We start from the raw sequence: 16,312 nt of genomic DNA on the forward strand, positions 1-16,312 counted from the left end.
TTGATCCTATGTGGTAGCACCCCCCCCCACCCCATACCAGATGGTGATGCAGCCAGTTAGAATGTTCTGCACAATACATCTGAAGAAATTTGCGAGTGTTTTCGATGCCATACCAAATCTCCTCAACCTCCTAGTGAAATATAGCCACTGTCTTGCTTTCGTTATAGCAACATCGATATATTGGGTCCAGGTTAGGTCCTCAGAGATATTGACTCCCAGGAACTTGAAATTGTTCACCTTTTCCACTTCTGATCCCTCTATGATGACCGGTGTGTGTTCTCTCGTTTTATGACTTTCTGAAGTCTACAATCAGTTCTTTGGTCTTACTGACATTGAGTGCAAGGTTGATGCTGCAACACCACTCCACTAGCTGGTATATCTCACTCCTGTACATCCTCTCATCTCCATCTGAGATTCTGCCAATGATGGTTGTATCATAAGCAAATTTATAGACGGCATTTGAGCTGTAGCCACACAGTCATGGGTGTAGAGAGAGTAGAACAGTGGGCTATACACACATCCCTGAGGTGTGCCAGTGTTGATTGTCAGTGAGGTGGAGATGTTATTTCCAATCCGCACCAATAATGATCTTCTGGTTTGGAAGTTGAGAGTCCAGTTGCAGAGGAAGGTACAGGAGCTTTTCAATCAGAATTGTAGGAATGATTGTGTTAAAAACTGAGCTGTAATCAATAAACGGCATCCAGGCGTAGGTATTTGTGTTGTCCAGGTGATCCAAGGCAGCGTGGAGAGCCAGTGAGATCGCGTCTGCCATAGGCCTATTTTAGCTATAGTCAAATGTAGGCAGGGGATGCTTCTAGCCATAACCAAACTCTAAGCACTTCATCACTATAGATGTGATTGCTACTGGATAATGTTGGTAAGGCAGCTGACACTACTCTTCTTGGGTACTGGTATAATTGTTGCCTTTGACAATGTAATGCCACAGCCAGTGAACCAAAACAAAGCCCAATGGTCTGATCAGATTCAGGTTTATTATCACTATTTTACAGTACAGTCCCAAGATACAAGCGTACTATAAATTTCAAAATAAAATGTGCAAAAAGAAGGAATAATGAGGTGGTGTTCCTCAGTTTGTGAACGATCGTGGGCAACTCAGAGGAACTGAGCAGTAGAGAGTTAGGATTCAAAGTGTACCTGGGAGAGTTTTCTGTATAGTAACAAACCATACATAGTTTACCCACCAATATTTTTGCTAGTTTCAGGTTCTCTGGTCTGCTCCAAGAGATAAATACAATAGATTCTGGTTAATTGGGACATTGGGGACAGAACATTTTGACCCAATTAAGTGGTTGTCCCAACTAGCTAAGTTTCATGGAAATAGTTGTAAAGGTATTTAAAAAAAGACAATGTAATTATGTAAATTAGAACACTACCAAAATCACTATAGTACTATAAAACTGTATTAGTTCTTAATAGTTATTGATGGAGAAATTCATTCAGTGCACACTAATGTGTTATTTTGATTGACTAAATGAACAAAATCAGCGCAGACACCTAGTGCAGATAGCGGACTGCCTTCAAAAAGTGCTTTCGATTGTTGCATCTTCCAAATCTTAGTTGTAACATTCAAGATGGTTGTCAATACTTTCAAGTTCTTCGTAGTTCCTAAATTGTTGAAGTAGTGAAATCATTTCATTTTTCATTCCCAGCCACTTCTGGCGTCTTCAAGCCTGAATGCTTGAAACCAGAGTGAGCAAAATTGTTTTGAACTGTTTTACTGTTTATTACTCGCCAACTGTCAGTAACAAAAATCCCTGCTTTTTAAACACAGACACGCAAGTGTAGCTATGTAAAAACTGTTTGTACTAAGCATGTGGTGTCTAATGGCCACATGATGTGCACGTGACTGATGTTAGTTAGAAAATGTTCAGCGACAGTCTCTTGCCCCAGTTAAGCAGCATAGTGTCCCAAGTAATTAAGGGAATTCTGCCTGTTTTTTAGATTTTTATTTCTTCTTTATGAGTTGTCCCAAATAAGCGGTGGTCCCGATTAACAGTTAGCCCAATTAACTGGAATCTACTGTATTCAGCATGCATATGTGCTGAAAGATTTCCTTCCTTGCTGTTTAAATAATTGGCTTCCCCCTTTCTCCTAATGGATGCCATCACCACCATTTCACCTGCACAGTATTCTGAGTCTAACAACTCCACTTTTCCAAGGTGAGCTAATCTGAAATAGATCTTTATAGCTTTGCTTGTTTGAAAGCTTGGGAGAAGCCACTGCATGAGTTCTAGGAAGTCTATAAAAAGGGTGTGCAATGACTTCCCTTATCCTATTTTAAATAGAGGGCATTCTTTGTAACGGAACTGTTGATAACTCTGCCCCCTGTGGATCTTTTAAACAGTTTCATGACAGGAAAGAATGAAAGCATCTTGAGTTCATCTTGTAAAGTTTTAAAATGGTCTGATTATAACCTACTGGCTTAACTTGGTCTTGTGTCAAACTCCCAATACACCAAGGCATCTGTGCTCATGTATGCAGTTTCATATTTGAATTTAATGTGACCAGCGGCTTCCTTTATTTGACCATGATATGATTTCTCTCCTGTCACTGCAGATTGTGGTGATTGATCATATCCTTTCCCACAGTCCTCTCCGTTGACTGGCCCAAGTACTAGGAACCAGAAAGAGCATGCGTTATCAGTACTTGGTAGCACAGATCTGGCAACTCCTCCAAATTAGTCATCCGTATAGTATTTGTTGAAGTGTGTTAAGCTTCCCCACCCCGCTCTTTATCCCCTTCCCGAGTCTTTGTGATTGTGGGATATCACGGGAGGAAATTGTTCTAGAGTATGCTCTCTTATTGTTTAAACACACCTGTCAATCACCTGAACTTCAGGAGGTTATACAAACTTTTTCATAATTTAGCCCCTTTAGGTCATAGTGTGAGTTTGGTGTGATTTATTTTCAAAGCTAGAGCAGCAGTTTTGATTGGATCTGATCAAGCCAGTAACCAATCTGGCAGAAAGGTGAAAATGAAGCATATTATCAACAGTTTGAGTTTAGTAGTTCATGATTCATAAAAGCTTCTATATTGATATAGCAAATAATTGGGAAAGTTATTGTTAAAATTGAATACAAAAAAGGGGCAGTTTTGCTTCAGGTATTGTGTATGGGGCATTGACAAAACCCTATCTGGTATATTCTATACATTATTGGTCTCTTTACTTAAAAGCAGTTAGTGTATTAAAAATGATCCAGAAAGGTTACTAGATTTCCTGAAATATACAGTTTGTCCTATGAGGATGATTTGGGCAGGCTAGGCTTGTATTTAGAAGAATGAGAGAGGATATGATTGAAACACAGAAAATTCCGAAGGATGGATTTGGATGATTCCCATTTTGGGAAAGCCTGGATCTATTTAAAAATAAGGTATTGTATATTTAATAATACAAGTCAAGGTTTTTTTCCTGAGAGTTGTGGATGTTAGAAGCACTACTCCCATTGATTTTTGAAGAAAAATCCTTGGATATTTTTTAAGGCAGAAGCAAATATATCTTTGCTAAGCTCAAAGTCCAGGGTTACCACAGGTAAACAAGAATGCAGAGATGAGATTAAATTTAAATCGGTCATTATCTTATTAAACAGCAGAGCAGGCTTGATGGGCTGAATGTCTGTTCCCATTTTGCACATGTGTTTGTATGTACAGGTGGAGTATTACTTCCTGGCCCCTCATATTAATTCATTGAAATAGAGGTAAAAATTCTTGCAATCCTCTAATTATTTGCACCATTTAGAAATCCTTCAATGATGGTGTTAAATGTGACAACATGGCGTTTCACCACACACGTTCTGATGATGCTCAGCTCTGTTTCTTTGCTGCCGCAAAGTTGTGTAGGTGGGGGAACAGTGGCTCATGAAGACCGTAAGACATAGCAAAACCCATTGCACTTGGCCCATTGAAGCCAATTCACCATGGCTAATCTATTTCCCTCCCAACACTTCTGCTTTCTTCCTGTAACCTTTCACGTCCTGACTAATTAAGAACCTATCAATTTCCACCTTAAATACACCCATTGACCTGGCTCTACAGTTGCCTGTAGCAATGAATTCCACAGATTTACCACCCTCTGGCTAAAGAAATTTCTCCTCATATCTGTTCTAAATGGACACCCCTCTAATCTGGGCCTGTGCCCTCTGATTCTAAACTCCCCCACCAAAGATCCTCAGCACATCCACTCTATCTAGTCCTTTCAACATTCAATAGGTTTCATTGAGATCCCCCTCATTCTAAATTTCAGCTACAGGCCCAGAGCCATCAGTTGCTCCTCATATGATAAGCCTTTCATTCCTGGAATCATTCTCGTGAGCCTCCTCTGGACACTCCAATGTCAGCACATCCTTTCTTAAATAAGGGGCTCAACTGCTCACAGTACTCCCAAGTGAGGCCTCATTAGTGACTTATAAAGCCTTAGCATTACATCCTTGCCTTCCTCACCACTGACTCAACCTGCTAATTAAACTTTAAGGAATCTTGCATAAGGACTCCCAAGTCCCTTTGTACCTTGGAGTTTTGAATTCTCTGCCAGTATAGAAAATAGTCTATTCTTTTTATTCCTTTTACCCAAATGTATGACTGTATACTTCCCAACACTTTATTCCATGTGCCATTTCTTTGACCATTGTCTTAATCTATCCAGGTCCTTTTGCAGCCTTCCTGCTTCCTCAGTGCTACCTGTCCCTTCACCTATCTTCGTATTGTCTGCAAACTTCGCCACAAAACATCAGTCATTCAAATCATTGGCAGGTTTTACATTGTATGTCAATCAGCTAATGTTCTATCCATGTAATACCATAGGCTCTTATCTTATTAAGCAGCCTTTTGTTCAGGACCTTGTCAAAGGCCTTCTGAATGTCCAGGTACACAATATCCAGTGACTGATTTTCCTTGGTCTATCCTGCTTGTTAATTCCTTAAAGAATTCCAGCAGGTTTGTCAGGCAAGGTTTTCCCTGAAGGAAAGAAACCATGCTGACTTTGGTCTTTTCTTCTGCCTCCCTCCATCTTTGAAGAGTGGAATGATTTTATAATTTTCCAGTCCTCCAGAACCATGCCAGAATCCACTGATTTTGAAAGATCATTGCTAATGCCTCCACACTCTCTTCCGCAACCTCTTTCAGAATCCTGGGGTATGGTCCATCTGGTCCAGGTAATCTTATCTACCTTCAGACCTTTCAGTTTCCCAAGAACTTCCTCTCTAATAATAGCAACTGCACTCTCTTCTACCCACCTGAACTCTTGAACTTCAGGCATATTACTAGTGTATGCCAAATACTTATTCAGTTTGCCATTTCCCTGTGCCCCATTTCTACCTCTCTAGCATCATTTTCCAGTGGTCCAGTATCTACTCTTGTCTCTCTTTTGCTCTTTGTATAGCTGAAAATTTTTTTGGTATCCTTTATTGATATTATTGGCCAGTTTACCTTCATATTTCATCACCCCCCCCCCCAGCCCACCTTCATGGCTTTTTACTTGCCTTCTGTTGGTTTTTAAAAGTTTTCCAGTCCCCTATAACTTCCTACTAATCTTTACTGTCTTGTTTTTATGTTGGCTTTGACTTCCATTGTCAGCCATGGTTGTGTCATCCTGCCTTTGAAATACTACTTCTGTGGGTTATATCTATCCTGCACCTTACGAATTGCTCCCAGAAGCTCCAGCCATTGCTGCTCTGCTGTCATCCCTGCTAGTGTCCCCTTCCATCAAACTTTGGCCAGCTCCTCTCTCATGCCTGTTGTTACGTATTCAGGCAACAATAAATATATATGAGTTAGGCAAGGGTTTTTATAACAAATAACACGTTTCTTAAACACTGAAAACAAACCCCCCAAAAGTAAACAAACATTAGCTTAACCGGAATTCAGCTGCTGTGCGGCAGGTTCACAGTTCTTAATAGCGTTGCAGTTCAAACAGTTCTTAAAGCGGTATGGAAAAAAAACAGTTCTTTAGATAGATAGATAGATACTTTATTCATCCCCATGGGGAAATTCAACATTTTTTTCCAATGTCCCATACACTTGTTGTAGCAAAAACTCATTACATACAATACTTAACTCAGTAATAATATGATATGCATCTAAATCACTAACTCAAAAAGCATTAATAATAGCTTTAAAAAAAGTTCTTAAGTCCTGGCAGTTGAATTGTAAAGCCTAATGGCATTGGGGAGTATTGACCTCTTCATCCTGTCTGAGGAGCATTGCATCGACAGTAACCTGTCGCTGAAACTGCTTCTCTGTCTCTGGATGGTGCTATGTAGAGGATGTTCAGGGTTTTCCATAATTGACCGTAGCCTACTCAGCGCCCTTCGCTCAGCTACCGATGTTAAACTCTCCAGTACTTTGCCCACGACAGAGCCCGCCTTCCTTACCAGCTTATTAAGACGTGAGGCGTCCTTCTTCTTAATGCTTCCTCCCCAACATGCCACCACAAAGAAGAGGGCGCTCTCCACAACTGACCTATAGAACATCTTCAGCATCTCACTGCAGACATTGAATGACGCCAACCTTCTAAGGAAGTACAGTCGACTCTGTGCCTTCTTGCACAAGGCATCTGTGTTGGCAGTCCAGTCTAGCTTCTCGTCTAACTGTACTCCCAGATACTTGTAGGTCTTAACCTGCTCCACACATTCTCCATTAATGATCACTGGCTCCATATGAGGCCTAGATCTCCTAAAGTCCACCACCATCTCCTTGGTATGCCGAAAGTTCAAAAGCTCACAGTCCTTTTAAAAGGAGAGACTTTTTAAAAGGCGATTTAAATTCTTCTCCACGACGTTGTCCTTCGATTCCCGGCGTCGAACTTTCCCACAAAGAATTTTATGAAATATAACGGCTTAAAGGCACTGACCTTTCTTCCACACTATTCTCAATCTCCCACTATCCCAGCGGAGATTAACACGAGAACAGTCAACGAAATCCTTCCGAATGAGGATCAAATAAGGTCGAAACCAATCCACCGTCGAAAATCGATTCTCCTCGATTTTTAACTTCCAAATTCTTATCTTCACTCTCCACAGTAAAGAAACTGTTGGCAATGACCTTTTAAACTTTAGGCATTATATAAAACTTCATTTTTCAACTAAACTGCGTCATAGCATTAAATCACGCAGGGACATGAAGTCAGCTTGGCAAATCCCGCCACGAACTGCCCCACCTGACAGGGTGGGTCTTCCTTTTATACCCTGTGTAAAAAAAAACCTGTCACATGACCTCTACTGGCGGGAAAATGACATCACTCCAGCATCACAAGACCATTACCTCAAGTCCAGTATAACTTCAACCCCAGTCACGTGACAAGGGTACCACTGTCACGTGTCACGGGTACGTAACACCTCCCTCCAAAAAAAACATTTTTGATCTTACAAGAACAAAAATTTTAACAATTACTTACAAGAAAACAAAGGTATAAATTATATAACATACACAATATACAATACAGTAGGAGTGTTACCAAAAAAAATTACATTGTACATTCAACATCGAGATAGACAATCAGCAACCACATTATCTTTACCTTTAATATGAGTTATCACAATATTGAACTCTTGTAACATCAAACTCCAATTTAATAATCTTCTGTTTTTGTTTTTCATCTTACTCAGAAAATCTAACGGATTATGATCAGTGTAAACAATAAGTGGTTTTTGAGTTGTACCAACATATACCTCAAAATATTCCAAAGCTAAAACAAGAGATAACAATTCTTTCTCTATTGTTGAATAGTTTCTTTGATGCTTATTAAATTTCTTAGAAAAGTATGCTACTGGATGATCAACCTCATCACCCTCATTCCTTTGCATCAATACTGCTCCCGCAGCTTCATCACTAGCATCTACAGCTAATGAAAAAGGTTTTTCAAAGTCAGGTGCCTTAAGCACAGGTTGTTGACATATCATTGTTTTCAATTTTTCAAATGCTTCCTGACAAGGCACTGTCCACACAAACTTCACATTCTTCTGCAAAAGGTTAGTTAATGGAAGGGCAACATTAGCAAAATTCTTACAAAATTTTCGATAATATCCTACCATTCCCAAAAATCTTCTGAGAGTTTTTTTCCCCGTCGGAGTGGGAATCTCTAAAATTGCCTGAACTTTTGCCTGAACAGGAGCTACCTTACCTTGACCTACAACATAACCAAGGTAAGTCACAGTGGCATGTCCAAATTCACTCTTGGCTAAATTAATAGTTAAGTTAGCTTTTGAAAGCCTTTCAAACAATTTCTCCACCGCAATTATGTGTGCTTCCCAAGTATCATTTCCTGTCACTAAATCATCAATATAAGCATCAGTATCTTTCAATCCCCGAATCACAGAGTTAATCATCCTCTGGAAAGTACCTGGGGCATTCTTCATCCCAAATGGAAGAACATTATACTCATATAACCCAGATGGGAGTTACAAATGCAGAAATCTCTCTACCTCTGTCCGTTAATGGAACACACCAATACCCTTTCAATAAATCAATCTTTGTAAGGAACTTTGCTTTTCCAACCTTATCTACACAATCATCTACTCTAGGAATTGGATATGCATCTGTTTTTGTTACAGCATTCACCTTCCTATAGTCCGTACAAAACCTAATACTACCATCAGGTTTTGGCACCATAACACATGGCGAACTCCAATTCGAGTTAGAATGTCTAATAATATCATTCTCTAACATGTATTCAATTTCTTTCTCAGCAAGTTCACATTTTTCCATGTTCATCCTATATGGATGTTGTTTAATAGGTTTGGCATCTCCAACATCTACATCATGTAAAGCTATAGTAGTCCTTCTCGGAACATCTGGAAACAAATCCTTATATTTAAAAATCAATTCCTTCATCTGTTGTTTCTGCTCTAGCTGTAAATGTGCTAATTTCTCATCCATATTTTCCAAAATGGTCGAATTAGGTAACCTAACAGAAACAATGTTAGATTTAGAATGAAAGTCAGATGAATCATCTATCATGTTCCCAGTTAAATCAAACTCATTCTCACTAACCACAACAGTCACAGTATCGATTGTTTCCCAAAATATGGTTTAATCATATTTATATGGCAAAGTTGTGTTGACCTTCTACTATCTGGAGTTTTTATTACATAATCCACATCATTGATTCTAGACACAATTTCATAAGGACCATGAAATCTAGCTTGTAAAGGATTTGTCTGCACTGGGAAAAGAACCAACACCTTATCTCCAGGCTTAAACATCCTCATCCTAGCTTCTTTATCATACCAAGTTTTCATTTTCTCCTGAGCCAACTTTAAATTTTCCCTGGCTAAGCTACAAGCTTTATGTAACCTGTCCTTAAATTTCAAAACGTAGTCCAACAAATTAGTGTGTACTTCCTTACTAATCCACTGTTCCTTCAATAAAGCTAAAGGTCCTCTAACTCTATGCCCAAACACAAGTTCAAATGGACTAAAACCTAAAGATTCCTGTACCGATTCCCTTACTGCAAATAAAAGTAAGTTTATACTCTCATCCCAGTCACCTTCATTTTCCACACAATATGTCCTAATCATATTCTTGAGGGTAGAATGAAACCTCTCCAAGGCACCTTGCGATTCTGGATGATATGCGGACGAAGTGATTTGCTTAGCTCCCAATTTATAAACTATCTGTTGAAACAATCCAGACATAAAATTACTGCCTTGATCAGTTTGTATTTCCTTAGGCAATCCAAAATAAGTAAAGAATTTTATAAGAGCCTTCGTCACAGTTTTAGCTTTTATATTCCTAAGTGGTACTGCCTCTGGAAACCTAGACGAAGTACACATGATAGTCAACAAATACTGATAACCAGTTTTTGTCTTTGGTAATGGACCAACACAATCTACAATAACTTTAGAAAACAGTTCACCAAATGCTGGAATAGGTTGTAATGGAGCTACTGGTGTAACCTGATTTGGTTTACCCACAATTTGACAAGTATGGCACGTCTTACAAAACATCGCCACATCTTTTCTTAGACCAGGCCAGTAAAAATGTTTTAAAATCTTGTCCACAGTTTTCCTTACCCCTTGATGTCCACCTAAAGGCACACTATGAGCTAAAGTCAAAATCTCATTTCAATAAACTTTAGGAACAACTACCTGGTAAACAACATTCCATTCCTCACTTGCAGGAATTGTAGGCGACCTCCACTTCCTCATCAACACTCCTTTTTCCAAGTAATATCCTACTGACACCTTCTCAATTTCACTACCTAGTAAAGCTTGTTCCCTTAATTTTATAATCTCAGGATCTCTATTCTGCTCTGCTATCATCTCCTTCCGAGACAGAGATGAATCTTCATAGTCAGACTTACTCCCAGAATCTTGTTCAAACAACGAAGGTAAGAAAGTCTCTGACACATCCTCAAAACTCGAATCCTGAGTTGAACAGTCATGAGTAACAACCTCATTCTGCACATCAATTTTTTTAGCCATAGCTCTAGTCACAACACAGGAAGAATCTGTGTTAGAATTCACCTCTGGTTCCTCTGACTCCATTGTCAAATGCACTTCAGGAAAAACTTGTCCACCTGCCAAGTCATTACCTAACAATAAAGAAATACCCTTCACAGGTAAGCTATGCTGTAATCTTACTTTAACAAATCCTGTAACTAACCCTGACTTTAAATTTACTTTATGTAAATGTACAGGCATAAAATCACTTCCAACACCTCTTATGTAATTTACCTCTCCAGTATCACTCTCTTCATTAAACTTCAACACACTATCTAACATCAGTGATTGAGAAGCTCCAGTATCCCTAAGGATTTTTATTGGCACCAGAGTAGATCCTTCTTTCAAGGATACAAACCCTTCAGTTATAAAATGATCATATCCCTTTCTAACTTGGTCAGACTCTAACAAATCCTCATTTGTGTTTACCAAACCCTGTAACTTTACAGGTGCTTCAGTATGTTGCACACAAGCATCTGGAACTGCTTCCTTCTCTTTCTTTTTCAATTTGAAACAGTTAGCTATTACATGACCAGGCTTCTTACAATAGTTACAAATAAGACCAAACTGTCTTTCCTTCACAGGTCTTCCTTCCTCCTTACCTCTCTCATTAACCTCTGATTTAATTTCTGATTTACCTTGAGTCTCCATATTATTTTTCCTCTTAAAAATTCTACCCTGAGGAAATTTATTCTTATGGATTAAAACATACTCATCAGCTAATCTAGCACAGTCCTGCAATTTATCAGTATCCCTCTCATTTAAGTAGGTCCTTACTTCAACAGGAATGCTTCTTTTAAATTCCTCCATTAAAATCAGCTCTTTCAATGTATCATAGTCCTCATTTACATTTTTAGAAGAAACCCATCTCTCAAAACACATAGCTTTATCATAGGCAAATTCCACATAAGTCTTTTCCACAGACTTTTTCAAACTCCTGAATCTTTCCCTATATGCTTCTGGGAATAATTCATATGCTTTGAGAATATTCGTTTTCACAATATCATAATCTAATGCTTGCGCAGCAGTTAAAGCTGTGTAAACTTGCTGTGCTTTGCCTTTAATCACACTCTGTAACAACAATGACCATTTATCTTTCGGCCAGTCTGACATCCGAGCAATAGTTTCAAAATGTTGAAAATATCTTTCCACTTCTGTTTCACTAAATGGAGGGACCAATTTAATTTCTTGACTAGCAACAAACGGTTTTTTAGAATCAGAAGACTGATTCCCAGACCTTAATTTCGCCATTGCATATTCAAAATCTCTCTGCTTCTGTTCAGCTTCCAATTTACACCTCTCTAACATCATTTGTTCGATTTGCAACTGCATCTCCAGATTACTTATTGGAAACGATTCTAAAATCGATTCATCAAAATCACCCGAAGCCACAAAATGTGATGCGATTTTTCTCTGTATTACAGCTTTTGATGTAGTCTTCAAAATACCTTTAAGTTGCAATCTATTAGCAATCTCAGATACATCAGTTTTTTTCGCCTTCGCTAACAAATCCGTGTCGGGCGAATCCAGAAACTCATCAATATTCATCGTTGCCGAATACCACTCACAAGCCAATCAAACAAAAGAATCGAGTATTCCCCATTACCAAAACACCGATTCAAAAGTTAACAAGCATTTAAACCAAATGATCCCATCCCGGATGAGCCCCCATATTTATGTTACGTATTCAGGCAACAATAAATATATATGAGTTAGGCAAGGGTTTTTATAACAAATAACACGTTTCTTAAACACTAAAAACAAACCCCCCAAAAGTAAACAGACATTAGCTTAACCGGAATTCAGCTGCTGTGCGGCAGGTTCACAGTTCTTAATAGCGTTGCAGTTCAAACAGTTCTTAAAGCGGTATGGAAAAAAAACAGTTCTTTAAAGCGGTATGCCGAAAGTTCAAAAGCTCACAGTCCTTTTAAAAGGAGAGACTTTTTAAAAGGCGATTTAAATTCTTCTCCACGACGTTGTCCTTCGATTCCCGGCGTCGAACTTTCCCACAAAGAATTTTATGAAATATAACGGCTTAAAGGCACTGACCTTTCTTCCACACTATTTTCAATCTCCCACTATCCCAGCGGAGATTAACACGAGAACAGTCAACGAAATCCTTCCGAATGAGGATCAAATAAGGTCGAAACCAATCCACCGTCGAAAATCGATTCTCCTCGATTTTTAACTTCCAAATTCTTATCTTCACTCTCCACAGTAAAGAAACTGTTGGCAATGACCTTTTAAACTTTAGGCATTATATAAAACTTCATTTTTCAACTAAACTGCGTCATAACATTAAATCACGCAGGGACATGAAGTCAGCTTGGCAAATCCCGCCACGAACTGCCCCACCTGACAGGGTGGGTCTTCCTTTTATACCCTGTAAAAAAAACCTGTCACATGACCTCTACCGGCGGGAAAATGACGACACTCCACCATCACAAGACCATTACCTCAAGTCCAGTATAACTTCAACCCCAGTCACGTGTCACGGGTACGTAACACTGTATAATTCCCATTCTCCATTGTAATACTGATGCATCTGACTTTGGTTTTGCCCTCTCGAATGGCACGGTGAATTTTATCGTATTATGATTACTGTATCCTAAGGGCTCCTTTACGTTAAGCTCCCTAATCAATTTCAGTTCATTACACAACACCCAGTCCAGAATTGCCTTTCCCCTAGTGGGCTCAACCACAAGATGCCCTAAAACATCTCATAGGCATTCTACAAATTCTCTTTCTTGGTATCTGGCGTCAGTCTGATTTTCCCAATCTACTTCCATATTGAAATCCAACATAACTATTGTAACATTGCCCTTTTGACAACCCTTTTCTTTCTCCTGTTCCAAGTGTAACCTTTCCCTTTTGTACAGGTCATGCCTTCCCCAGAAGAGATACCAAAGATCCAGAAATCTGAAACCCTGCTGCCTGCTCCAGTTCCTCAGCCACACATTCATCTCCCAAATCATCCTTTTCTTGCCCTCGTTGGTGCATGGCGCAGGTGGCAAATCAGAGATTGCTACCCCAGCAGTCCAGCTTTTCAGCTTTCTACCTAGCTCCCTAAATTCTCTCTTTTGGACCTCCTTGCTTTTCCTACCCATGTCATTCATGCCACTACGTAACAAGACTTCTGGCTGCTCATCCTCCACCGTTAGAATGTCATGGACCTGATCCAAGACGTCCCTGACCCTCGCACCTGGGAGGCAACATATTATCTGGATGTCTCTATCACATCCACAGGATCTCTGGTCTACTCCCTTAACTATGGAATTCTCTATCACCACTGCAGTCCTCTTCTTCCCCCCGTGCCACAACACTAGACTCATGTAAGAGACCTGGTCACTGCAGCTCCCTCTTGTTCGGTTGGCCCCCTTAACAGTATCCAAAATGACATGCCTATTATTGAGGGGAATGGCCACAGGGATACTCTGTACCGGCTGCCTATTTCCCTTCTGTATACTGATAATCACCCATTTACCTGCCTTCTGCAAGTTAGAGGTGACTACCTCCCTGGAGCCCTTATCTATTACCACCTCAGTTTCTGTATGAGCTGAAAGTCATGGAGTTGCAGATCCAGTTCCTTAGCATGTTCTCTGAAATGCCCCAGTATAAGTCTTGCTGGCCCGTTGTTGCTCTAATTAAATACAGCCATTGTGCTTGTTTTCCTTCTCTCCAGCCCACAATATTTATACCTTTACCGTTGACTCCACCCCTCTCCCCTTTGCAGTCTGGTTTACAGAACTGGAGAAATAATTAGTCTAGAGATAATTACAGAAGGCTATCTGTTAATTTTAGGGAAGCATATAATACAGCACATTCAGCTCATTGTAACTGTGTTAGCATTTTGAAACAATCTAGGATAAAAATACAAAATGTGGAAACACAACATACAATTAATTGAGCAGCACATGGAAATAGAAATGGTGTTTCAGGTCAAAGACCCTTCAGAGCTTTTGGATCCATCCAGTTAATCTGATTCCCTGTTTCACACAATAGCCCTATAGCTGTGTTGTACCAGGCTACATAGCATCTGTACCAGGACCACCCAAACTCAGAAACAGTTATTTCCCCAAGCAGAAACATTTCTACCCACGTTCCCCCACTGCTTTATTTCATGCCAGTCACCTTATCTACAGCCTAGCATCACTTATGGACATACTGTCAATCTGTATATATAAGCTGTCTTGTGTACAGTATTTATATTTATTGTGTTTTTAATCATTATTATGTCCTTTCTTGTGTGGATTTTTTTTTGTGCTGTATTGGATCCGAAGGAACAAGTTTATTTTGTTCTCCTTTATACTTGTATACAGGAAATGACATTAAAATAAATTTATAAAATTTTTTTTCAATTATTTGGTTATTTCTGCTTTGAAATGCACTTTTTTATACAGTGCATTTCATAGCAACAACCCGGCGTACCGAAAGTGCTTCCTTGTGTTGCCTCTGGTTCCTTGCTTTTACTTTAGATCCATATCTTCCATTTATTGACCTATCTGCCACTGAAAATTTTGAATACCTTAGCAGATCTCTTAATTTTATGCGATAACTTTTTGAGCAGAAGTATAACGGTTAGAATATTGTATTAACCAACGGATTATATTGTATTTCAGTCAACCCGCAGTGCACAGACAGCAGCGGCAGCTGCACCTGCCACAACATCTCGCATAAAGAAATTTGCCATTTACAGATGGAATCCCGATAAACCAGGAGACAAGCCTCGTATGCAAACCTATGAGATTGATCTAAATGCGTAAGTTTCAAGATATTCTACAAGATTCACATCAGAATGCATTGAACATTTTTATCCCCACTGATTATTTCTATTTTAATGTGATGGGGCCCTGCTCTTTTTTGAGCTGGAATGGAGATTTTCATTGATTTTTCAGCAAGTTGGGAGAGTCATGTAGTGAGGGAAATGGAAGAAAAAGATAATCTAACATGCAAAGTTTTACCTGCTTGTGTCATCTTGGGGGTGAGTTCAATAGCTAGTGCTAAACAGATTTCTCAGGGAAAAAAAAACACTGGGACTTCTGAATTCATACTTGTTTACCAAAAACAGAAGTAAAATTATTCTATATTCTGCACCCAACATGTGTATTGCTACGTAAGTGTTTTGTATAGCGGGGATAGAGGCACTTCTGTGTAGCTGGCCCATGTTGACCAAGGTACCTCATCTATGTTTGGTAATAACGTTCTAAACCATTGTAATCCATTTACCTGTCAACTGTCTTTTAAAAGTTGTTTTTGTATCTACGTCAATCACTTCCTTTAGCAGTTGAGTTCTGATTCTGCGTAGCAAACATCCTTGTTGTTTTAATAAAAATGTTGCCCCTCAAGTTCCTGTTAAATCTTTCCCCCTCTCCTTAATTTGTTTTGTAGTTCTTGGTTCAACAGCTCTAAAGGGAAAAAGACAGAGTGCACTAACTCTATCTATGCCCCTCATGAACTTGTACACCTCTATAACATCAACTCTCAGTCTCCTGTGCTCTAATGAATATAGTCTTTGTTTGTCCAACCTCTCCCTATAACTTTAAGTCCTGGCAGCATCCTTTGCTTCATTCTTTCCAGTTTACTAATATCTTTCCTATAGCAGTATGACCAAAACTAAACATAATACTTCAAGTGTAACCTCACTAACATCCTGTACAACTACACTGTAAACTCTCAAACTCTCCACTCGGTGCCCTGACCTTGGAAGACCAATGTCCAAAGGCTTTCTTTGCCATCCTGTGTACCTATGATTCCACTTACAGTGAGCCATACACTTGGACTCCAAGTACTTTTACAATTCCCTGCCTCCTGCCATTCACTATAAAGGAAGTTATCACAAACTTATCACAAATCTTACC

General features: G+C 39.3%; 1 protein-coding gene across 1 annotated transcript in view; it reads left to right on the plus strand.

The window, feature by feature from the left end:
- The window catches only part of sdhb (succinate dehydrogenase complex, subunit B, iron sulfur (Ip)), a 31,459-nt gene that overhangs the window by 1,744 nt on the left and 13,403 nt on the right, over positions 1-16,312 (plus strand). The window contains exon 2 of the mRNA XM_073031818.1: positions 15,074-15,213. Coding sequence (XP_072887919.1) covers positions 15,074-15,213 — 140 coding nt within the window. The remainder of the gene's footprint in view (positions 1-15,073; positions 15,214-16,312) is intronic.

Source organism: Hemitrygon akajei, chromosome 29, assembly GCF_048418815.1.
Source record: "Hemitrygon akajei chromosome 29, sHemAka1.3, whole genome shotgun sequence".
Taxonomy (NCBI): Eukaryota; Metazoa; Chordata; class Chondrichthyes; order Myliobatiformes; family Dasyatidae; genus Hemitrygon; species Hemitrygon akajei.